The following is a 24,294-nucleotide window of genomic DNA, read 5'->3' on the forward strand; positions in this document are numbered from 1 at the left end:
GGGGTGCAGTCATAGTGTGTGTGTGTGGGGGGGGGGGTGCAGTCAAAGTGTGTGTGGGGGGGGTGAAGTCAGAGTGTGTGTGTGTGTGTGTGTGGGTGGGGGGGGGCAGTCATAGTGTGTGTGTGTGTGTGTGTGTGTGTGTGTGTGTGTGTGTGTGTGTGTGTGTGAATGCAGTCAAGTGTGTGTGGGGGGGGGGTGCAGTCATAGTGTGTGTGTGCGTGCGTGCGTGTGTGTGTGTGTGTGTGTGTGTGTGTGTGTGTGTTGTGTGGGGGGTGCAGTCATAGTGTGTGTGTGTGTGTGTGTGTGGGGGGGTGTGCAGTCATAGTGTGTGTATAGGTACACTAGTTATAATTCAAGCACAGACATGTTGCAGTAGTTGAACATCTTTCAGCAGCCATAACTTTAGTACCGTGACCCCATTTTCAAAAATTTGATGATTTTCGAAAGCTTAGAAAGAGACCTTTCAAATGATGTATTTCAATCCAATATTTAGATGTGGCCATAATTCAACTTTGAACCATGGGCTATTATTACATGGTATCGTGCCAAAATTGTCATCTCCCAAATATCTGGTACCATTTTAAAGGTCTTTTTCGTAAGCTTTGGGAAAATCATAAAATTGGATCCACGGAATTCAAGTTATGGCGACTGAACAAGTCCACTAACCAATTGATTAAACGGGGGACATGTACATGTAGTACATACCTGCACATTAATTTATACTATTCACTCACTCTAACACTTCTTGGGGGGTGGCTGTTCGATAGTCAATGGTATTATGGTCCTCCCCTTTATCTGCCGCCTCATGACCTCTGTCCTTTGACCCTCGCGACCTCTTCTTAGCAGCAAGATCTGGGGGTACAGGGGGACGATTGGAGGATCGTTAGGGGTAGTGGGTGGTTCAGGGGGCGCCTTCCGCACAGGTACTTGACCCCTGCTGGGGGGAGGGGGTTGATAATTAGCACAAGAATAATAAGAAGCACTAACAAGCTACGTACATGTAGCTAGCTGCTAGTAATAATTGTTTTTGGCTGCCACGTGCAGAAATGCTAGAGTCAATTGCGTCGTAACAAGAGTACAGTAGAGTACAGTATGCTTGGCATAATAATTAAAAGTCATAACTTGAGTTGGTGAAATCCATTTAATAAAACATGCGCTCTCTTTATGTCCTACATGTATCACATGGTGTAATAAATCTACCACCTTTTTATCTGGTGGAAGGGACCTGGCTCTAGCCTTGGTCAAATTACCCAGTTGGGTACAAAACTATCTCTGAGATAATCATCTCATGTTATATTTCTTAGAGCTACAAAAGCTAATAACGAGCCTGTACCTGAATGAGATGTAGTCCTGGGTGGTTGAGGAAGGTGACGACTCTCTTACTGTCCTCCTTGGACACGCTACTTGATAATCTGGACCTATAGAGGAGGATACAGGCACTGAGGCATAAATATAGAACCTTTTTGCAGTGCCTTACTGGGAAACCTATAGAACTACATTACATTAGCACAAATCATTAATAGTACAGTACGTGCACTTGCAACAGAGATTTGCAGAACAAAACCACAATTACATTGTTAAATAATTTCAGCCATTTCTACAAAAAAAAGAGACAGAACCTAGTCTACCAAAAAGGGTAAGTTGGGTCGTCGCCCGGTTTCCGTGAAACTTTGTTTCACAGAAACTGGGCGACACCCCAACTTGTATGTACTTGAGAAGGAGTATGATGACTTAAAAATTTAGGGATATTATTAACTGATTTGTAAAGAAAGTCCCCAAGAAGGAATCGAACCCACGCCTTATCTATCATCTAATCTACTAAGCCACCACCCTAACCACTAAGCCACACCTATTCTGTCCCTAGTTATTACACCTCTTAGTCATCACATGTTGTGCTCCTCAACACAGGAAATGGGTGTAGTCTGAAACCACCTCCCAGAGAGAGACTTGAGAATTATCTTTGCCCAGTGATGCTTCTTTATTGGAACTCTTATGTACCTCATTCTCCCCTCCCCGGCCCCACCAGCACGGCTAGCAGGGGTCAAAGTGCACCACACACTCACACCTGTACAGCAGAAACAAAAGTACAGTACATCGATCAGCTCTGAAACTAGAGCTCAGATCACGAATCTGAATTCTGAAAGCTCTCGTTCAGATGGTATGCTCAAAACACAAATTTGTAACAGGCTATTTTCATAAAGACTATGGCCATGGCATAACAAGCCCACACAATTCTTCTGAAATAGACTCTTTGCTTTTAGAAATAATGTTATCTCACTCTTCAAACAGCTCCACCACAGAGCTCATCTTAACATCCTTCATTTCTAGGGTACTATAATCCGCTCTGTAACTAGAGTTCTGATGGTCTAAATTGAAAGGGTTTTCTGTTAACACATCATCAAAAGGCCTCTTCCTAAGCAGATACTGAAATTAACGTTATTGTACCAACGCACCCTTCCAACAACTCCACCCCAGAGCTGATCTCCTCAGTGTTGATAAAGTTGAGGACCATTTCCTGTCCAACAGAACAGTAGCTCTTTGAGAGGACAGGCATGTCTTCATTCCAGATCTGTACGATTTCTTGATCGAACCCTCTTATCCTCACACTCACACCACACACACAGTCACCACCGCCCACACACTCTGAGAACTGCTCACCCACAGCAGCCAACAACAGCTCCTGCCATACCTTGGTCTGAGGGGGCGGGGGATTATGACATGATTATGATTGTGATTTCAAATGTAAACATTTTTCAGTGCTTGTATCTAAGCACACCATTGGAAAGTAATTCTGAGCTATCAGGGTTTCATACAGAGGGAGGGGGGGGGGCTGGGATCGCCCCCAGCCAAAACCCCCCCTAGAACTTTGACTGATGTAATAGCAAAATGTAAAATATCATGATTTGAAACACACGAAAAGCCCAAATTGCACCTCAGACGTAAAATCATTTTGTAAAATTTTACGATGATCATTTCGTAAAAAAAGGAACAACATCAACGTTTCCCCCTCCCAGCTAACAATCCTGTATGAAACCCAGGGTCTATTGAATGCAGCAAATTGGACAATATGAACACAAATTACGGTCTCTCAAAGATAGCTACCAAAACGACTGAAATTTGGAAAACAGTGTAAAGGCTATCATAACATAGCCGTTGCTTATCACAGAACTTGTATACTATAATCATGGCGCCTCACTGTGTGCATCTTTCTGACTTTGAATGACCACAATCCACCATGAGCATTATCAGAGTCCTCCCAAATAGGTCTCCTATTCTCATTCCTCATAAGATGGTAGCTCTCTCTCTCGCCCAACTGCTCTATGGGACGAATATTGTTGACCACACCCCAAAATGCCTGTTGGTGGGTAGGGGGCGATGTATTGATATTATAATGAACGTGATGGACATCACCTTGATGGTCTTGACTGTACACAAAGGTTTTAGATTCTCAAAGAAATCTTTGGCAGTTGCTCCTCTTCGTGTACTGTATGAATAATGAGAACATTCACAATATAATTATAATAACACGCACACACCATATTATAGTACAGGGGCACAGCACAAAATACACTATAGAGTACAACACTAGTAGTAGATACAGCATGGGACAGAGGGCCAGTTGCCTGTATGACTATTGCATAAAACACAAGGATTCTCATGCTACATCTGTTTTATATCATGATGACCCCGTACCAAATCATGCCTCGAGGCTATGCGTAATATAACAGGGAAGGGAGTGTATGACTTGACTACACCTTGTTACCTGGACACAGCACAACGATACTTTACAAGGAGGGGGACAGCACAAACACAGAACTGGCATAAAACTAGCTACACACACACAATGGCCACCACCAGATATATAACTACACCATTTTGTCCCCTTCTCAACTATCCAGTTTCTACACACACACACACACGTACGTACACACACTCACGCGTCATGCCAAAACGTCCACGGTGAGTTAAGGAGATAATTATCAGGGTCCTCCCCACTAGGCTCATTCACAGCCACGGCATCTTCCCTTGCCTTCCTTGATAGCCTGGGAGAGCTGGTCCGCATCTCTTCACCACCTCGCCCTGTTCTTAGAGTACTGTCTTCTGCCACTGTACCGTCAGCCATCTTGTAGGGAATCTAAACAAGTGGGAGAAACTAGGAAAAACACAGATGTACATGTAGTTTATTTTAGTGACGACCTTTTTCTAGCTTAACAAACAGTTTGTTCCTTGGACGACCTTTATCATTATTCTTGCACACTGGGCCATATGCATTTTATAATGAATTCACACAAAAAGCACAAATCAAGGAACTAAGACAGTACAATAATTATTATAAGAGAGTTAGGTTCTATTGCACATCACAGGTTTTCCTCTGCACAGGTTTTCTGTGTGTGTGCAGATATAAGTAATTATCATGAATAAGCATGATGACAGGTGCAGGTGTTCTGTGTCTGCATGTGTGCATGATCAACATAATGGCAGACTTACTTAGCTGCTGCTGACTGACAAACTTCAAATGCCAATGCTTCCTTTCCCTTTCTCAACAGCATCTCCACCAGAGCTCTGTAAGTAGCGGCCCCTGGATTATGCTGTCTCCACAGTCTCAAGGCCTTGTCCATCGCTATTTGTGTGCCATTAGCAAGCTGAGCAATTCTGACATCACTTTGCTCTGCAGGACTCAGTCCCAGTTGTACAGCGTAGGTGTCCACAGTGTCAAAGTGATCTGCCAGGTCCAACATGTCTCTCTTTTCAATTTCAGTGTCAAGTTGAGAGTCGGTCACTTTTGTATGCTCCTTCAATTCCTCAATGGTCACAGTCCTCGGTCCACCAGCTCCTGGGAGAAGGAAAGGGGTGTGGTTAATGGGGTGGAACCTTTGAGAGTAAACGGACATTATTAACAGGGCTTCATAGAGGGGGGAGCACGCTCGCCCCCCTGGCAATTGTGATTTTTGTATTGAAAATAATAGGACATAACACACAGTGTTACGGCCTGTGACACACCAACCAAACAAAGAGCTCTGCCTTAATATTCATAACAAGAATAGAGTTCTTTACGATAATTAAGCTGCTATTCTTCTACTCTGTGTGTTCCATACGTTCACAATTTCTTCTTCTAAGTCACTATCTGTAATTTGTAAGTACATGCAGAGGGAGATTCAAGTTGAAAAAGGCTTGTGTCGCTCAGGCTATGGCTTTGTCTAGCACTATAATTATGCAAATGAAATTTCTGCATTTTTCCACAATCAGGGTGTCATACAGGATTTTGAAGTAGAGGGGGGAAATGAGAAAAGTAATCAGAAAGTGTTGCTAGAAAAAGGTCAACTGTTATTTCAATACCCAGCTATGGACACTCAGTCATAATTGAAAGGGGGAGCTAGGGGAGGGATATCCCCCCTTTCCCCCCTGTATGACACCCTGACAATAATAGCGATATACGACAGTCTAACACAAACATTTCCTGGGGGGGGGGGGGGGGGCACGGGTAATCACCTCGCCCTCCATTTTTCTGAAATGTTAATTTTGCCTGCCCCTGTCACGTATGAAGGCCTGACATACTCTCTCTAAAAGCAAACCCATATAGCAGAACACTACAAATTCACTGAACAAAAGCTCAGCACAGTATATTTATGTAATCCACACATACCTGAGGGAATGGTGTGTGGATATGAAGTGAGGACATCTTGTGAGGTCTTTCCTTCAGTGACATCAGCAGCTGTGTCTAATATTGAGATACAGTATTTTACAACAACTACTGGCGTGTATATACCGATAATCTGTTACCAACGGCACTTCCTTACTGGTATATAGCTGTTGATCACTCATCACCGTCTTCTTAATACACACATGTTCCATTGCAGGAGACAATTTGTCTGAGGAAGGAATATTTATAATACAAAAGTGATTACAAAACAAAGCTTACCAGAAGTAATGTGCTGATCATGATCATGTACTTATGAGTAAAAAATATTAATAAGTGTATGTATGGCCATACAAAGTCATTTGTAGTTTCTCAGGCCTTCGCGCTTGGAAATTTGCAGCTTTACAAAAAAGAAATATCACGTGACCTCAAATTAAAGGCACTAAAAGAAAAGAAAATGATGGTTTTTGGTCATGAATAATTATAATTATGACTAAAATTAATTAGTAGAAATTATGCACTTCCGCTTATTAAGGAAGTTAGGGGTGTGTTTCAATTAAAAATCTATGAATATCATTATCATTAAATATTTATCAAATGTCTCAATCCGCTTGTTATTTTAGGAATTATAGCCTGAGAAACACCAAATTGACTTTGCATGGCCTATACTGAATTTTGAAGTGTTAATTGATAGAAGAAAAGTCCAATGCATGTGTCTCACCGTCCAGCACCTAGTTACTACTGATACGTGGTGAAGTGAACAAAATACACAAACACTGAAAATATAGTTACCTGTGATGCTATCAGCCAAATTGATGAGATCCACAGTGGGCCTTTTGAGACCATCTGATAGGAGACTCCATGTTACATGTTGTGTACTCAGGAGCTTGGCCAACATTTCACGCAAGCACGATACATTATTTCCACGATGCTCGCTATCAATGTTGGTGAGAACAAAATGACTGAGACCTAAAGCCAATCCCAGATTGAACCAGTGAGGGCTGGCACTTTTAAGTTTCTCGTAAACATGTTGTAGATCGGTCATTGTCAAAGCCTGTACAAAAACAACAATTAACAGGGTTTCATTTGGTGAGGGTTGCCCCCTCGGAAATACCTTCTAGAAGAAACTCAATGGGAATACAATTGAGGGGTTCTGGTGAACAATATTCTTAACAGGGCAGATATAGTAATGAATTCCTGGGGTCACGAACCCTCTAGATATATACATGTCATCAACACCCTAATATCATGCACGTGCACCATTTGCTCCCCTTGCCAAAATGTCAGGAGGATAAGTAGATACAAGATTTAGAGTACTGCCTACCTTGTGCACGTTCAGCAGGTGAGGAAATTTCTCCGCGATAAGAATGATGTCACTCTCAGGGATTTCTTGATTGAGTTGTTGGTCTCTCACTCCAGTCTTCTTACACACATCTTCCATTACTGTAACAGAGGACAATTCACCTGAACATAACAAAGAAAAACATGTAAAAATATTAGGTCAAAAAGTAATTATTCGCGACATATATAATACTATATATTATAAGCGACATAACAGCAACCAATGGAGATTTTTTAGGACACTGTTAAGTCTGAGTTGGCGCTTACAATTACAGTGCAGCATACATGCAGCTTATAGAGAGTAGATTACCACAACTGTGTGAGTGGCTGTACTTAAATTAATGTTGATAATTATCTTTTGATTGAAACCTTTCTAAGAAATGGTGCTGATACCATTGTGTAGGTGAATGACCAAGCTACAAAAATGTTTCTATGGAAACATGAGGTGGTGGGTTTGGGGGATTAATAAGCAAATTGTTATAGTGGGTAATCGGTTAAAAGACTAACCTTAAACAGCTAAGGTCTCAGACTTCATAAGTTAAATGGTTTAGGTATCCTTTATGGGTCTACAAATGTCCACAGTGTATATAATTCATGATTTACTAGTTTTTAGGTATACTTTTGGTTAGAGTAATAACTTCTGAAAAATGAATAGCTTACAGCTTTCAAATTTCTGTAGTAAGTTCACAGATAAAGGGGCTACATACCGGAGTATTGCTGCTGATGACTCTTTCTCTCAGTCTTCATAAGAGTATCTCCCGTAGCAGACGATGGTTTTCCTAATTGAAGGGAAACATAATTATAATAATTGTTACAGTAATGAAAGCACCGCGGGTGCTGATACCTCGGTGGAGGTGCCAACGCTACAAAACATAAAGCTGCTAATAGCATTAATGAATTTGCTGCATGCAGGCAGAATCCAGAGCAGAGTCCAAAATCACAGGGAAACTCAAAGAGTGCATGGGTAATCATCGACCACGATTGTTCAAGTATAAGATTAATGGCAGCATCAGCAGAGCCTTGCAGCTCTCTGCTCACTCTTGCAGCTACCAATAGCTAGCGTTCTAGTGCAGAGCTAACTACTAAGTAGAGTAGCAACACTCCATGGACAAGATTGGCTACATGCTCTTCTGAAAAGGCTGCAATCGTATTCCAAGTAGGCATAACTCGAGAACGAAGCAGTATTTTGCAAATCCATGAATTTAAATTCAAGAGAGCATGACTAGAAGCCTATAGAAACTGTTACTTGCACTGGATCGATCCTTGAGCAGCTGTAGCAGTCTACACACACACACGTACACACACACAAACACACTACCGTACGTATATACCTCGCTTGCGCATAATGACCAAGTAAATAACTTATCCACTATATATGGAACCCCAACAGACATTCCTTACTGGTATATTGATCACTCATTCTACACACAGGTTCCATTACAGGGGACGATGGACCTGAGGGGGATAATACAAAGGTCAATTACAAAAATATGATACGCAAATAATTTGTTACTATTGTAGTACATATAATTTTCCTATAATAAAAGCTGCAAATATTTACGTATAGTGCTACATAACTACCGGAGTATTGCAGCTGATGTCTCTTTCTGTCAGTGTTCACATCTGAGGAGGCTTCACCTATAACCAAGGAAAACAAAATATTGCTGAACACTGCACTTACCAGAACTTTCGATAAACTTTAATTATAGTTGCAATTTACATGAAGGCAAGAACAGTATGACTATTCAGTATCGTAATCTAATAAGTGTTAGTAAAGCAATGTATGTCATGTACTTACCAGATTGTTGCTGCTGATCACTCAATGTCATCTTTGTACACATGTCTCCCGTAACAGAGGCTGATGCACCTAATTGAGGGGGAAAACAAAAAGGTAACTTTCAATTTTAAAAAAACGACTGTACTCACCAGAACCTTCGCTATTGTCCAGCCAGATTCTATGTTCATCACTGAGATCTCCCCACACACGTGTCTGAAGGGAGCACTTCCAAAACTTACAGCCACTCCGTTCGATCACATCAGCAAGGTGCAATTTGCCAGTGCTCTTCTTGCATGGGCAAAAGATGGCTGTCTTGGGTGTGTCGTTGTTGTAATGCAACACTGCACACGACAATTTAATGCTGTGCAAAATTTCGTTTCGAATCATAGGGCATACTTCATTGCGAAGAGAAACAGGGACGTCGATATACACTTCCATATATGAGAAGGAGTCGATCAGAGTCACGGTACACGGGAGATCGGAGATTTCATACTGGATACAATTTTTAGCAAAAATGCTTGTTTCGCCTGAAGGGAGCAAAACTTTCCAGCCCACCCTCTTGATCACGTCCACAACTAGACAGCAAAAGACTCCAGAGCGAATACACCCACTACGAAAGTAGATAGCGAGGGGCGCTATTGTGAAGGAGGAACGGATTTTATCTAGCTCAGCAGGTGGGATGGATTTGAGTAGAGATGGCATGAAGAACTCGGCTTGGTGGAGAGTGGACTCCACTAGTGGAATGGGAGCAATCACGAGAAGCTCTTTCATGATCAACAGCATATCTTCTGGAGAAAAGATGCCTTTAACGTAATGCTTCTCAAAGAATCGTAGGAACTTTAAATTGATTATGCCTTCGTCTCGAAATCTCTTCCATTCGGCCTCGATCCCTCTTGTACTTAGAGTAGAGCGTGATTTGACTTCAGCATTCCTCAGGGAGATGGCGTGCTGTGAGAGCTCGGTGATCTTGTCTAGTGGAATCTGGGCATCCACAAACACTGTGTTGGGGAGAATGGAGGGATAGTAGTGCGCTATACACACGTTGTCAAAGAAGACCAGAGCAGCTTCAAGATCTTGGAGCACGTAATGAAATCGAGTGGCTAATCGGAGACATTCTTGCTTGCTCAGTACACCTCGCTCGAGAGTGGCAGATAAACTCTGGAGAAGTGAATCCAAGAAGGACCACCAGATAGGCATTTTGACTTGTAGCGGAATAGAACGCTCAATAGCTATTCTAATCCTATTGGCAGTGGCCAGTGAATCTTCATCTCGGCTGATCGTGTTGAGATCAAAAATCAGATTGTTCAATGCAAGATTGTTGTACACCAATAGCTTCTTGCTATCGGGTGGCAGCATGTCGAGAACCTCTTGATTCCTCTTGATAAGAGTATCCAAGCTCTTGAGCTGATCTAAGAACGTGCCAACAAAGATCATCTTCGGCTTCTTGTCTTGTGAGGTATGGGACTCAATGGATCGAATGAGACTCTGAAGTGTCTCCCTGAGGGTCATGTGAGATGCATGAGGACTACCAACAAGCTTCCCATCCTTGTAGTACTCGTCAGTAGGGAAACTGGAGAGTTCGTCAATCAAACGCAGGACTATCAACGCCACTGAAATGTGCTTGATGAAGAGAGGGCTGATGTCGTGGAATTGGGGTTGTCCGCCGCAGTCGGTAACGTACACCCAGTTGGAATCAAACAGTTCTCCTTCTTGCTGGTCACTGCTCGACAGTTGGTCAGTTCCCTGTGTGGCTGGCTTCAGCTCTTCTGCCACACCACTCACTACACTCGCTATCACTTTATTGATAGCTCTGTCCAACCTTCTTGCAGAGCCAGAAAGTGCGACGGAATCGTTGCTCGATGGAGTCGATTTGAAACCAGAAATTGGCTCATCAGAAACAGAAATTAGCTCGGTTGTGGTCATCTTCTTCAAGCTCTCGGCAACCCTTAATGCCGAGGATGGATCGGTGCTTTCTTTTGGTAGTTTGGCGATGATTTGAGCTAGTAGCTTACGCAGCTTTGGCTGAGACATCTCTTCCCAGCCTCTTCCAGTTGACCTGAATTTTTCATTAGACACGGGTCGAATGCGTACTGGCTTTTCCATACAAGGAGTGCTGTCTCGCTGTAGTGGAGGGGGCTTGTCAGTTAGCAGGTGCTTGAGGTTGGTCTTCCCTGTTCCCGCCGGTCCAAACACGAGCATGTTGACAATGTTGACCAAGACGTGTCCGTGCTTCATCCCCTCATCAAACAACCGCTTTGATTCTAAACAGGATGTGTGAACGTAACTAACTATATGCAATACTTCACAGCTAGGTGACAAGATGAACTACCGTAGAAACTGGATTATTAGCGCATGCGCTCATGCATGAGGTCAATAGCAGAGCTCTATATGCTTATATTCGTGAATGCGCATATAATGCAGTCATATTCTAGCCCCACCCAGTAACCGGATGTCTCTGTGACGAGTGATGTTTCTAGGCAAGCTAACTCAATCTATATCATAATTATATGTTACAGTTCATTTTACAGTTCATTTTAAATTCATATCGTTTATAAAAATATTCATATTGACCAAGAACTTGAAACAAAAGGACGTCTCACATTCTCTCAGCATGATCAGACATGGTAACAGCATGCCCAGAGAGTCCTTCCAGATGGATATCACCAGCTATAATTATAGCTACCATGCACTGTACAAGCTAGCTCATAGGAATTAATTCAAAATGTTCACCAAATAATAATTATTATTATCTTTCGCATGCCATGTAAACGTAGCGGGTAATTTTCATAAGGTAAAAATTAGTTCAACTCGAACAGGTGATGTTTGTCAGTCAAAATGTTCATTGCCTGCACTGCATTGCATGCGTTCCAGTAAACCACGCCTAGGTCAGCTTGCCCACGAAAATAATAACGAATATCTTACCCCACAAAAATTATCCGCTATACGGTAGTCTGTCAATTGGCTTGGCATAATCAACCCTACAGGTTAGGTAGTCCATTGGTTTGGATATAATTATAGCCTCAACAAAACAAGTTATTAGTGTTTCAGATTTTGATGTTAAAGTCTCCCACACGCCTCAGGGTTAATTGTATTGACATTCAACCAAGACAGTGTGAAAACACAATACAATACTATGTACATGTATGTGCGCATATTGAGGTACGTATTACTAATTAAACGCCCGGGCGTTTATCTCCTAGCAACATCTGCATGTAGAGGGGGCGTTAATTTAAACGAGATGGGCGCTTATTCGAAACGGACATTTATTACTTCAAACTCTTGCCCATCAGCAGTTATTATGCTATTCTGGTTGCTCTATCTTAAGTCGTAGGGAGTGGTGTTTCTCTCTCTTTGCCATCATAAATAGTATCTATTATTCTATGCTGCCATGCTTGCAACTGGTTCCACGTGCTACTTCAGCTCCACCCACAGTGCCACGCCCCATACACAGGTGCTTATTTAAGAGAGGAGAGCTTTTACCATATATGGGCGTTTAAAGAAGATGGGCAAGTAAATGTGGTACATGTACCACAGTGTGTGGAATATATGGTGGGTATTAATTTCTGCGAATGAGAGTAAAATCACAAAAACGTGTACTCGTAAATAATTGGAAAAATCCGTTAAAACGACTTGCGAGTAATTAGAAATGATATGACTTGCGCAGAATTCAATAGCTAAACACTCCATCTGTGAAAATATGCCACCTTAAGGTAATTAAAGAGAGGTATTACAAACATTGTACAATAGATTTTGTACGTACAGTCTACTAATAACTATAGTCACGGTAGAGGCCAAATTAACGTTTCTGTTCTGTTTGCATATAATTATAGTCTCTGTGTTTGTTTTAATTCTGTTGCACAAGCCAGTGGGAAATGCGGTAGGAAGGTACTGAGAGCAAGCGGTAAAAAATTGGAAAGTCCAAACACAGGAAGCCACACCCACTTTCCTGCGCATGACAAGTGTGGTCACTATACGTACAAAAGCTCAATCTGAATACCTAGTGCTGCTCACTGCTTATGAATAGCTCCACTTTAGCTTATACTATAAGGCCTAGAGGGGTGCTGATCTCATAGCTGGATAAGCAAAACAATTGTTTTTGTGCATGTGCAATCAAGCTTGCAATATCAAACCACTAATCATATTCATAGTAATCAAGGCTGATAATGTAAACACAGTAATCACTAAACCATGCACAGGTGGTACGTGTATTGGCCCTCGTGTGCAATCTAATCAGCAAGGGAAACTAAAAACGCCAAGTCAGTTCAAATTCCTCAGTCACCAAAATTAATATTCCAGTTATATGGTACTATATGCGAACGAAACAGAAACTTTAATTTGGCAAGTTGCTACAGGTACGAGTGATTGCAACTATGAGCATCAACACTCACTGTACTATAAAGTTCCTTGCTCCCCTCACCTTCCTTTCTCTGCCTCTCCTCTGGCCTTCCTCGTATCTCAGCAATCCTATTCTCACTGTAATGTATGAACCTCTCACACTCTTGTATCTCTAAGACACACTTCTTGATCTTCCCCTCCACCTCCTCCAGCTCTCCCTGCAGTTGTCTCCGGTCTTGGTCAGTGATGTCATCAGACAGTCTCTGTTGGAGGGCAGCTCTTCTCTGGGGGGAGTAAAGAATATATATACGACTGAATGAACATTCCACCAAATAGAACATGCAGCTGATACAAATCACTACTGCACGTTATAAGGTTAACAAATTGCGTACAATCCACATAACAAAATATAAAGGTCAGCAACCACTAACCTATTCAATCAGTAAAAGTGGACTTATAAAACATACACAAAGGTAGACAAAAAGCAACCATTCATCATACAATGGACAGTACATGTACACACATTGTCGTTCTGCTAGACTACGTGTACCACTCTTACCACGAGAGTAGTAAGTGCAACTGTCAACACTCACCGTCTCGTAACTCTTCAGTTCACTCTCCTCCTTAGCCTTCCACTGGACAAGGTGAACAAGACAAGAGTGATTAGACTGTGTGTTTGTGGTCACACATTATGAGTTGTCTATAGGTGTAGCTACGAGGGTCAGGTAAGGATATGAGACTATACAAACTGAATGCACATGAAGTGTACGGTATGTTGCCAACATTGTTTGACTCACGTTCTATTGTTCCAGATATTCAGTAACCATGGAAATGTATGGAGAGAAAAGAATATAATCACAAACCTGTACACTATGATGTCAATAATTTATATTACACGGCATGTTCTCATACGTACAACTCAAACATTACTGACACAAGTACAGTCACAAGTCAGTGCAGTGTCCCGCTCACCTTCTGTTTAGTCCAATGAGACACCAGCATAAGACACACATGGAAACAGAGAGAGGGGGATGATGGTAGGAGCAGTGAGTGCATTCATACATGTCTGTATACTGTAACTTACCCTCTGTTGTTCCAGTAATCATTAGCAGTAGTCACATTAACAAGTAGTAGGACACGGATATGTAGAGAAATGAACATGTTCAAATACACGAATGCATTCACACATGTATACATCAATTATTGCAAGTACACGTCTGTACAGCATGAAACTATCAAGAGCAGTACCAATCCTAAATAAAGCCACACAATATCTGCCTTCATGCAGTAGTACATGTACACAAGTCAGTCTAGTTTGCCATTAAATATACAATGCTCAGCTAGCGCACACTGACAATAATAAACTCACGCCCTGTTGTTGAGTAACAGTCCACAGAGGGTACATGTGAGGAGAGAGGGATATGAACACACTGGTAGTAACTCAGTACACACTGGCTAGTACACACACAGGTACTTAGTACTAGCAATGGCAGATAATGGAAGGGTCAGTGGGTGGGTCAGTGGAAGGGACGGTAAATGGTACAACAAGCATCTTACATGTACAACTTTGATACGTATGATTTTGTTTGTCGTACAATACAAGACACGCACTCCATGAGACACACACACAATCACAACATACCTCAATGCGACCCTGAGACACATCAAATGGTACATGTGAGGGAGAGATTTAATCTTAACACACATACAAGACATCAGATCAGTTGAACGCTGGTGTGTATGGGACTGACTACACATAGCAACAAGTGGAATACATCTAGACCTGGCACATTAAAGCTCTTGGGAACAATCTTGAGAAACCAAGAACTTAATTAGTTGGGGAATTTACATGTACACAATGTACACGATGCATGTACATGTGTGGTGTTTCTAAATTGTGCGTAAAAATAATGGGACTACAAATAGTACAAGGTTACTGTTCGGAAATTTACGTACATGCAGATTTAGGAAAGTTAGTCAGTACAAACATTTTGGGCAAGTTTGGAGCATGTGTAATGTGCCCTGGCCTACACCTGGGGTAACCACAAACTGGGAAGCTGATATCGTCCTCGTAGCCGTGGTCTACCCTATACGAGGGAGAGGGTCAGCTCTAGAGGACAAGGGACACACTAGTCACGCTAGGTAACCAGTACATCCGTACACATTGCAGCTGAACCATTTTAGTGTGTGGACATTGAGTACCCATAAGAAGCTCACCTCCTACAGTAGTCCAAATCAGTGTGAGGTCCAACATAGGAATGAGTGTGTGCATGGGAAGAGACAAACACGATAATGTACCAACTTAGATGCATATTCTATAAACCAACAAAAGTATTAAAAGCACAACCTAATAAGTTTTGTGGGCCTCGGCTAATGTAACCATTAAAATAAGTGTACACGTGAAAACACAACTTACATACTGTTGATCCAGAGAGGGAGAGTCAACAGGGCAAACACGTGGGAAGATAGTAAATGAATGATTACGAGGTTGAATGTGATCATGCTAAATATTTCCCTATATAACACTATGGCACTGTACACACACAAGAGTAATAATGGGGAAGTAGAAACATCACAGAATATGCAACAGACACTAAATACTCTGACAACACACACCAACTTACACCCTGTTGTTTCAGAGGGTCAGTCAAAGGTGAGGTGGAGATGCATGAAATGGAAGGAAGAGAACATTAGTGCAGTGATACAGTACACTGGTGATGCATGACACAGGGGAGGGGAAACAATTGTGGACAGCCAAACATGCAGACTGAAACACTTGATTAACCATGCATACTTTCAGGTACTACTATACGAGTAGATCTACTGGTCTCAATTAAGGAATAGTATCACATTCAGTTATCCGTATGTGCTCTTCTTTACACTGTCTACCTCCTAACAACAAGTGCTCAGAGCACAAGCATTTCAGCTTGGTAGAATGTGATTGCACACAACGTACCTCAATGAATTCCTGTTGTCCATCCAGAGAGAGTGGTACATGTGGAGAGAACAACAACATGAGATAAAACACCTCACACTGACAGGGTAGAGTGTAGGCACTATACTGTGATGAATGAATGATGCCAAGTGTGTTTATGGGTGGTCAACAAGTACATCTAGGCACTTGCACTGATCATTGAGTATCTATCTATCATGTGAATATCATACCCTTTCCTCACGAGTGAGTCCCTCCATCAACTGTGGGGAACTAGCAGCATTCAGTGTTGTAGATTCAGCCATTATCAATCTCAAATTAGTTCTTTGTTTGTTTCAAGGGCTGTTTCAACAAAGAGGGGCGTAGCTTGTAGGTTAAATGAGGGATTTTCCCACAGCAGCCAATTATGTAAGGGAATTTCCCAGCAAGGAGATTGATTGCTTCATGTACTAAAATTGTAGACTACAGTCAATAATTGTATCAAATGATCACTTGAGGACAACACAATGAATGAGGTATAAGTATAGGATAGACTACACCTAAGAGTAGAATATGCGTCTATGTAACCTCCGCGGTTGCGGTTAGCCCGAGGCGCAAAGCCGAGGGAATCTAACCGTAACCAAGGCGGTTACTAAGATGCATATTCTATGAGTGGGTGTGGTCTATCTAACTTGGACTTCATTGCGCATGCGCGAGGCGTGGTTATAAAAAGCCAGGTTTGGTGCGTAGCAACAGAAATTGAATTTGTGCGAGCTGGATGAGCTGGAGAGCTGTGAGAGACACCAGTTGACAGAAAAAGACAAGAAGACGGCTTCATAACAATGAAAAACTACATTAAAACTTAGTAAAGCTTGTGAAACGCTTCTTGAAGATACTGGAAAGAACAGACAAGTAAAAAGAACTTAGAACTATGCTAGAACTGACTGCAACACTACAAGAAGAAGAATGAAGCTCTGTGGTGGAGTGGAAGGGGGTATAGAGCAGACTGGACCGGCATGGAACCTTAAAAAACTCAATAGAAAGTGTCAAGCGACTGCTAAAGTGTTTTTGATGCTTCCTGGCCCCCCTTGCCCATGCCCAACTGGAAAAAGCAATACAAAGCAACAGCTAGTGGACATGGAAAGAATGGATATTGACTGAACAAACTATTGCATTCTGTGTTTTTTGTAATGTTTTTGTCATCTTCTTGTCACTTTCACTAAAAATTTCATTCCAACTTTTGAGAACTTCTTGCAAATTATTTGTCACTTCCTGTAGAATATGCGTCCATTTCCTGTAGAATATGTGTCCACTTCCTGTAGAATATGTGTCCACTTCCTGTAGAATATGCGCCCATTTCCTGTAGAATAAGTACCATGCTTCCGTGTAATCTGCTGTTTTTAGCCAATCAGATCAATTACAGATGATGTAATGTAGTCTAAATATAGCAAAGATGACTAGCTCGACTGACACTGAGTTCTCTTCCGCTCTGGCTTATGCCCTTTCTTGTGTGAAGAGAAGTCATTTAGTTCTGAGGGATAAACAGCTTGACACTCTACGGATGCTGTACAAAGGGAATGATGTTTTCCTGTGGGTTCCTACTGGATATGGAAAGTCTATCTGCTACCAAACTTTGCCTTTTTTATTCGACAAGAAGCTGGATAGAATTAGTTCTCCTCCTAGTGAGCGTAGTATTGTCCCCTAGTGTCTCTAATGGTAGATCAAGTGACTAGTCTACATGATCGTGGTGTTCCTGCTGGTATACTCAGTGGAAACAAAGGGGTCGATAAGAAGTCCAAGTGAGTGCTTCACCTACCCCCAGAATACTCATAAGGCAGTGCCAGTCCTCTATACAAGGCTCTAACTGCTCCAATCGTCCACTGCGAGTGTCCGCATCTCGCATATGTTTTTTGCTACATCGCTGTCTTTCACAAGTCATCTGATCGCCACCTGACATAACAGTAAGTTCAATAGAATCTTTCAAGTATGAATGTTTCTCAAGTATGAATGTTTCTCGATCATTATGTCTATCATGTCTGCGGCCTTTGCCTCATTCTTGTGTAGAACATCAAGGACTACAACCTCAGATTTTTTGGCCATCTCTGTGCTGTGGGGGTGCTTAATGTGACTGACAACACACCGTTTGTACCGCTGGAGGGGCTTGATGTACTCGCACAGTATTCGACCGACTAGAACGACCAAATTTTCTTGGATGCCCTCAATGTCGGCCTTTGTAGGAAGGAAGTGAGTTATTTTTAGGGAACCCAGGTTAGGGGGGAAAAGGTTGAGACTGGAGATGGTCCTTTGCCAACAAACTGTACATTTGCACTAGCTCACCATGATGGTCACTACGTATGTCTCTAACGCCCTTTGTTTTAGCAACGTTGTCCCCCACGAACTTGAAACATGCACCCTCATCAATCCAGGCATCGATAGGACGTTGGTACAGCTTGCTGATTTTCGTGACCAACTTCAACACGGCACAGTAACTGATAGTGACACTAAGATGATTCAGCCTGGAGTATACCTGTGAGTAATTCAATGTAATCATAATTATATAAGAGGAGATGGATTGGAAACGGAGGTAGCATCGCGTTACATTAATTTTTAAATCTGTGTACGGTTGTGCAGCACTTGGGGAAACGATGTTTCTGGAATTAAGACCACTGCAATTAATGCATTCAAAGCCCCCCTAAAACAACATGCATTCTCATGCCCTCTATAATGGTGAGCATCCTTTGGAAAAAATACGTTTTTCAAAATAGCTACAAAGAGTGTCATGCTCTGAGATCTTTATGAGTATGCTTCTAGCTAATGGTAATACTTAATTATCAGTGTACTGCATGTGTCAATCCATACGTTCCGCAGGTGACAGTTGGGAGTATACTGCAGGCACTATCTAGTCTAGATTTTACTAACATTACAATCATACATACATTTTGTAGCCTCGATTAAACCCTGGCCTAACGCGGCAAGGTAACTTCCGTTTCCAATCCCTCTCTGTGATATAATAATTATACCTGTATCTGAAAATACGTAGTGGACACACATCATACATGTACATGTACATGTACAAACCTTTTTGTTTACTCTACAGTTGAAGAGTACGAGAGACAGAAACGACTGAATACCGCACATTCTTGTGTTACGCTCTTTCAAGAGAATTGCTGTGGCCATACACATCCCAGGGTAGTGACTCTCTCCGCGTTTATGCAAGTTCCTATGATCTGAACGTCCTACGATCGTCTGGATAAGCCTAAATAGAATCGGAGACTTTCGCTGTAGTTCAGACACAGCCTGTTTCCACGATAACGCTTCCACATTGTCAATTGGAACCCGGTGAAATAGAGAGACAAACTCCCCAGAGTTACGACATAGAGTGGAACATTCGTCGTCAAGAATTTTCATCACACCCTCTACCAATTGGTCCTTCAGTGAAGGGCAAGAAATGCTGCCTTGGCAATAGACTGAATGTTGCCACTATTCAGTGCCTGGCGTAATTTCTGGAGACTTTCATCTACTTCCGCAGTCACTGTACTGGGTGAGCTCACTGTGATCTGTATATTGTTTAATTAATTAGTGTGATTTTGGTGTGTTTACAGTATCAGATCTGTTATCCTCACCATAACTGTTTCAGTCGAACCAGGCTTGGAAATATCTCTTGCAACACCTTCTGAACCTTTATGTTAATGGTTATATATTAATTTACGTTCATTTCGTTTGTAGGTGGTTTAACATACCGTCAACAGAAGAAAACTGCTCGAGATTGGTCAACTCTAACAGCGGTGGCTGACGAGGACAGTCTGTGTGCGCTATGAAAAAGAGATGATTCCTGTCATTTACATATATGATTTGTTGCAATCAACCTACGTTCCTCCCTGGTTGAGAAAGCAAGCCTTCTTCCAGGTGCTCCTACTGTCAGACGTTTTGCTAGAGGTCTAGCATGGACTGTGTGAGGTGATGCTTCAAGCCCACTGGTGTCTTTAGTTCTCTTCCTACCTGATACCATAGGACTACAGATGGAAGCCTTATTTCGACCCTGCTCAAAACCACACTTAGCCATACTTCTAAAGGCTTTAAGTTTAGACTCCAGAGACTGGAATTTGTTTGTGCAAGCTCTACAAATGTATGAAGATAGCCCATCACACTCACTAACTGGCAGCTCTAGCAGTTTGCCAAGTCTGTCTGGAAGGCATCTTTGAACAGACTCTTTGCTGAACAGAGCTGAGCAGCGAGTAGAAGTAACAATGTTGCAGCACAATCTGCATATTCTGGTGGCTGCCATTGTCTTGAACATTCTACCACCAACCACGCAGTTTTATGTATTTTTCCTTTGTGTACTTTGTCCGATTTTATCACTTGCGTAATACTGATAAATATACGAATTAATTCGAGCATGCGCATACAAGGTATACCAGGCGGCCGCTGTAAAGCGGACTTGAGTCGAGGCTACCGCTTCGCATAAGATCATGACGTTATAGAAGAGGTAAGATCATGTGTCAGGTCACCTATGTATAGGGCTGGGATCAGCAATATTGATGGTAAAGGTATCGCATGTACTGGTGAAAAATGCCCTATGCAGCTCTACAATATTAATTAGCTTAGCTATATTAATTTACCACTATGGCTGATAGATACCCACTAAGTGAGGATCCAAAAAAGACCTTAATAAGATTTTATGAGGAGGGCATGCAAAGTAAGGGCAAAACCTGTGCATTATTTCATCTTCAGGCACAGAAGGCGACCAATCTCCCTTTAGACGTTGTTCTGGTAGGTTTAATACCATAAATAGATCTAAATGGCATAATTAATGTCATGGGGTGAATGCTCTATGCATTCATGGAGCATTCACCCCATGCGTTGAGCTCAGTTGAGCTTCATCGCACAGCAGCAAATGGATATAACTTTGTGAATCTATAAAGCAACGGTACGATCAGAAAACAGTTGCCTTCAAAAATCGTCTACAAGTTTCAAGTTGCCTATTATTTTCCAACTACTGTCTCATTAGCAGAGCAGTCTATGAAAGTGTCTAGTTCGCTCAAACAGTTCATTTTTGTGTCCACACACACACCAATCACTCTACCCCTGCTGCGCACACACGGGGTAATTACAGTGCCACCATAATTAAAGTACCATGTGAGCTCATAATTATAGCACTTTAATATTATCGTTTATACAGTACAGGTACAGCTAGCTAGCTACAGTAAAACCTGTTCCAATGACCACTCTGATCATTACTATCCCTATGCTGATGTTTTTCACCTCCACCACTTCACACGTTAATTTGAGACGAGTGGTCTATAATAAAGGCCGCGATTCATTATGTTGTGTACATGATGTCAGTGGCAATATTATATTTATGTACATATTTATATGTGTAGAATTGGATTAGCAACTACAAGAGATCTCAGCGCAAAGGCGATAGCCCAAGAGTAGGGATTGCAAGCAGTGACATTCCTGGTGGTCCAGGACCACTAAAGAAAGGCAGATTCTTATCAATCCCCAATGCATATAATGTGCATGTTGCAGAATTCCTCAAGTCTGAAAGTCAGTATTACAAATACTTAATCTGGGTGCTATATTAAACGTTAAATCGTCAAAACTGTGCTGTGTGGCATTTTGTTTGCTACGGTGTTTTTCTGCTGAAGTGTATATATAGATAGCAATAATTAATATACCCCCCCCCCAATAATGTTCTAAAGTGACTACTATAGTTATACATCATCTGTTTCATGGGCTGCAATAATAATTTATAGATAGCCACAATAAGAATAAGCTTAAAATAATTCACAAACGTTATGTTGTTGTTTGCACTTGTGAAATGTGTATGTATACCCTTTAGGCTGTACATAATTATATTTTTTAACACTCAGATGCTCTTGCCCTGCCTACAACCAAAGAGAAATACTCAGCAGCCGCAGAGAAATGGCGATCTATGTCAGAGGAGGAAAAAGCAAACTGTAAAGAACGAATCGGAGAATATTCAAAAAGCAAAGAAGTGACGTGGCCAAAGATTCAGAAAGTGATGAGACAGATGAATTCTGGGGTGAGAATTAATCTCTCATATATAGGCTAGGATTGTACACCAACTGCATAGTAACCAACTGAACATGTACTACAATGTCATGTATATGCAATCAAGTGAGGAGTGTTTTGTTAGCTTGTTAAATTATGGACTTATAATTACAATACGTCGACATGTCTCTGATCAATGCAATGGACTCTTGCTCTCATTCAATGTACATTTGTATCAGTACACATTATATACACATGTTGCCTTTAAATTAATAAGTTGCACGGTCATGCATGCACTTGTAGTATATAGTCACCTGGATAAATGACGATAATTGATTACACAATGTAACTCTAAAACCTAAAATGCAGGCACAATCACTAAGTGATGCGGCGGGAGTTGAGACAGTAACGCTACATTTTCATAAAGGGGAGGTGTTTACTGGAGGAAGTGAAAGAGGCGTACAGTATCTGAAAGAGCATCCAGTAGTGGAACTCTCGTTTACATCTTACTTTTATGAAAGTAAGCACTAGCTGTTTATACACAGTGTACATTTTGCTGAGTCATGGTGTCTGGTTTATTCAGGTTGTCCTTATAATGAACTTTCATATGACTCAATTTTTGTATAATAGTTCTCCATTCAATTCCATAAAATTGTGTCTCCAGAATCTGCCGAGGAAGAACTTCCTGAGTCCACTCAAAGAGCTACTTCTAAAAAGTTGGTTGAACAAGTGAAGAATATTTTCCAGCAGAAATATGGTGAGCTTAATTCTGTGTGCTTACATTAATTTGAGATGAGTTATATATAGGCCACGGTGATGGTGCGTATATAGGTAGCGGGGGGTGCTTGTTAGGCCTTGGGAGATTTTGTTAGCATGTACTCATGAGCATAATTTTAGAGAACTACATTTTCTGACTTTGACGGGTACAAATGAAAGCAAAAAGCAGTAAGTCATACCAGGAACACTTAAATGTATGTGCTCGTGCTCCTGGTCATACAGTATCAGTCATTTGTTTTTTCAACAGCAACTTTATTTAGGCCTAGCACTGCTTTCATATTTGGATTAATGCTCTATATACGCCAATAACCTGCCATGGTGTCATACAGGGGAGAGGGAAAGGGAGATATCCCTCCTCTGGCGACAATTTCCCCCCTAAATTTGCATTCAGGTACTAGTTGTATGACTGAGTGTCCATAGCCTTCAGGGTAGTATATTTAGGTGACTTTTCAAAGCATGCCCATTTCCCCTCTCTATACTTCAAAATCCTGTATGACACCCTGCCTGCTACACGATATTGTGTTCAGTCCCCCCAAAACACAGTCGTGCCTGGTGGTCTGGCAGTACGGCAGTACTATTCATCATGATTGATGTATTTTCTATTACGATATCTAAACACACATAATGTACGTATAATAATATTATAATTATACTCCCCACAAACATGCAAGATTTACTTCTGGTGTAGCTATCTCTACGGGCCATATCGGAGATGTTCCATATGACAGTGAAGACATTGTAGTGAACCTGAAGGGCCTACCAACGAATATAGAGTTCAAAAGACCCTCGCTGTATGGAGTAAGGCAGCTTCAAACGATCATATCAAATAAATCAAAGTTTGAAATGCACGGTAAGTTTGAGGTTCATTAATAGGGGTGGGTATATAGCTATTATGCTTTTTTTTGTATGCTCACAAAGAATTATTATGTGACTGTTACTGTCGATACTCAAAATTGCATGTACCCACCCACCCACCCCTAGTCCTAATTAAGTGAAACCCCTAAATGCGGGACCGTAGAAAATTATGATTATAAGCTAGTATAGATGTGTCTTTGAACATGCACCCATGGACATTTTTCTTCCGCCTTGCAGTACGGAGTGTGCACACAGCGCTAAGGGAACATAACTACCAACAACCCGGTGCCGTAGAAACTCAAGACTGATATGCTCCAGATATATATATATATATATATAGCTAATAGTCACCGTCTGTACTCGATCATGGTAAAAATGTAGATACGTATTCTTTTGCTTATAATTATATTGTTGATTGGTCATAATTATTTAAATGATATAAATGAAAAAGCATAATAATTATCATTGTTGACCTATTATATCTAGCTCAGGTTAGTCTAAACGATTGTAAATCGTCCGTAAGCGTCCTTTGGTTTAAGTAAATAGCAAGTTAATGTACACAACAAGGCCGTAACCATGGCAATGGTGTTATCATCCTGATCCATTTTATGTATCTAATATGAATCCCGAATAAAAAGGTACACA

General features: G+C 41.4%; 3 protein-coding genes and 2 long non-coding RNA genes across 16 annotated transcripts; 2 read left to right on the plus strand and 3 right to left on the minus strand.

The window, feature by feature from the left end:
* Window positions 1-740: 740 nt before the first annotated feature.
* LOC135347061 (eukaryotic translation initiation factor 4E type 3-like) lies at window positions 741-4,155 on the minus strand. 7 transcript variants are annotated; one of them, XM_064544911.1, is made up of 6 exons: window positions 3,939-4,155; window positions 3,412-3,484; window positions 3,197-3,355; window positions 1,888-2,695; window positions 1,334-1,418; window positions 741-937 (listed from the first exon to the last, which is right to left on the minus strand). In XM_064544911.1, exons 1-4 carry the CDS (start codon window positions 4,121-4,123, stop codon window positions 2,414-2,416), a joined length of 699 nt encoding a protein of 232 aa, XP_064400981.1. In that variant the 5' UTR covers window positions 4,124-4,155; the 3' UTR covers window positions 741-937; window positions 1,334-1,418; window positions 1,888-2,413. The 7 variants fall into 7 exon arrangements, with proteins under 7 accessions (XP_064400981.1, XP_064400978.1, XP_064400979.1 ...); XM_064544908.1 differs by having other exon boundaries at window positions 1,874-2,695; XM_064544909.1 differs by having other exon boundaries at window positions 1,850-2,695.
* Window positions 4,156-4,255: 100 nt separating this feature from the next.
* LOC135347046 (uncharacterized) lies at window positions 4,256-15,466 on the minus strand. Of its 6 annotated transcripts, XM_064544861.1 has the most exons (16): window positions 15,309-15,465; window positions 14,734-14,745; window positions 13,889-14,463; window positions 13,685-13,726; window positions 13,174-13,375; window positions 8,906-11,017; window positions 8,778-8,846; window positions 8,561-8,617; window positions 8,381-8,434; window positions 7,687-7,758; window positions 6,963-7,102; window positions 6,431-6,692; window positions 5,799-5,870; window positions 5,645-5,719; window positions 4,489-4,834; window positions 4,256-4,385 (listed from the first exon to the last, which is right to left on the minus strand). In XM_064544861.1, the coding sequence occupies exons 6-16, from the start codon at window positions 10,989-10,991 to the stop codon at window positions 4,349-4,351; spliced, it is 3,270 nt and encodes a 1,089-aa protein (XP_064400931.1). In that variant the 5' UTR covers window positions 10,992-11,017; window positions 13,174-13,375; window positions 13,685-13,726; window positions 13,889-14,463; window positions 14,734-14,745; window positions 15,309-15,465; the 3' UTR covers window positions 4,256-4,348. The 6 variants fall into 6 exon arrangements, with proteins under 6 accessions (XP_064400931.1, XP_064400932.1, XP_064400929.1 ...); XM_064544862.1 differs by having other exon boundaries at window positions 6,963-7,081; window positions 14,734-15,466; XM_064544859.1 differs by having other exon boundaries at window positions 14,734-15,465.
* Window positions 15,467-17,820: 2,354 nt separating this feature from the next.
* LOC135347081 (uncharacterized) lies at window positions 17,821-19,879 on the plus strand. Its single transcript, XR_010398244.1, has 5 exons — window positions 17,821-17,963; window positions 18,067-18,246; window positions 18,429-18,531; window positions 19,100-19,543; window positions 19,729-19,879. It is a non-coding gene; the product is annotated as an uncharacterized LOC135347081 (long non-coding RNA).
* LOC135347084 (uncharacterized) lies at window positions 19,451-20,014 on the minus strand. Its single transcript, XR_010398251.1, has 4 exons — window positions 19,873-20,014; window positions 19,743-19,814; window positions 19,626-19,681; window positions 19,451-19,559 (listed from the first exon to the last, which is right to left on the minus strand). It is a non-coding gene; the product is annotated as an uncharacterized LOC135347084 (long non-coding RNA).
* Window positions 20,015-21,103: 1,089 nt separating this feature from the next.
* Window positions 21,104-24,024, plus strand: LOC135347065 (uncharacterized). Its single transcript, XM_064544921.1, has 6 exons — window positions 21,104-21,549; window positions 21,876-22,048; window positions 22,387-22,537; window positions 22,682-22,774; window positions 23,483-23,644; window positions 23,887-24,024. Exons 2-6 carry the CDS (start codon window positions 21,938-21,940, stop codon window positions 23,955-23,957), a joined length of 588 nt encoding a protein of 195 aa, XP_064400991.1. The 5' UTR covers window positions 21,104-21,549; window positions 21,876-21,937; the 3' UTR covers window positions 23,958-24,024.
* The last annotated feature ends 270 nt before the right edge of the window (window positions 24,025-24,294 follow it).

This window comes from Halichondria panicea, chromosome 13, assembly GCF_963675165.1.
Source record: "Halichondria panicea chromosome 13, odHalPani1.1, whole genome shotgun sequence".
Taxonomy (NCBI): Eukaryota; Metazoa; Porifera; class Demospongiae; order Suberitida; family Halichondriidae; genus Halichondria; species Halichondria panicea.

Excerpts from the sequence above, each read along its gene's own strand:
- LOC135347061 (XM_064544911.1), bottom strand. The coding sequence starts at position 4,123 with ATGGCTGACGGTACAGTGGCAGAAGACAGTACTCTAAGAACAGGGCGA. Across the intron at positions 3,485-3,938 it reads TGGACGTTTTGGCATGACGC|TACACGAAGAGGAGCAACTG; the intron begins GTGAGTGTGTGT and ends TTATTCATACAG. Across the intron at positions 3,356-3,411 it reads GTACAGTCAAGACCATCAAG|GCATTTTGGGGTGTGGTCAA; the intron begins GTGATGTCCATC and ends ACCCACCAACAG.
- LOC135347046 (XM_064544861.1), bottom strand. The coding sequence starts at position 10,991 with ATGAAGCACGGACACGTCTTGGTCAACATTGTCAACATGCTCGTGTTT. Across the intron at positions 6,693-6,962 it reads ACCTGCTGAACGTGCACAAG|GCTTTGACAATGACCGATCT; the intron begins GTAGGCAGTACT and ends GTTTTTGTACAG. Across the intron at positions 5,720-5,798 it reads TGATCAACAGCTATATACCA|ACACAGCTGCTGATGTCACT; the intron begins GTAAGGAAGTGC and ends TCTCAATATTAG.
- LOC135347065 (XM_064544921.1), top strand. The coding sequence starts at position 21,938 with ATGTCAGAGGAGGAAAAAGCAAACTGTAAAGAACGAATCGGAGAATAT. Across the intron at positions 22,775-23,482 it reads TATTTTCCAGCAGAAATATG|CTATCTCTACGGGCCATATC; the intron begins GTGAGCTTAATT and ends CTTCTGGTGTAG. Across the intron at positions 23,645-23,886 it reads ATCAAAGTTTGAAATGCACG|TACGGAGTGTGCACACAGCG; the intron begins GTAAGTTTGAGG and ends TCCGCCTTGCAG.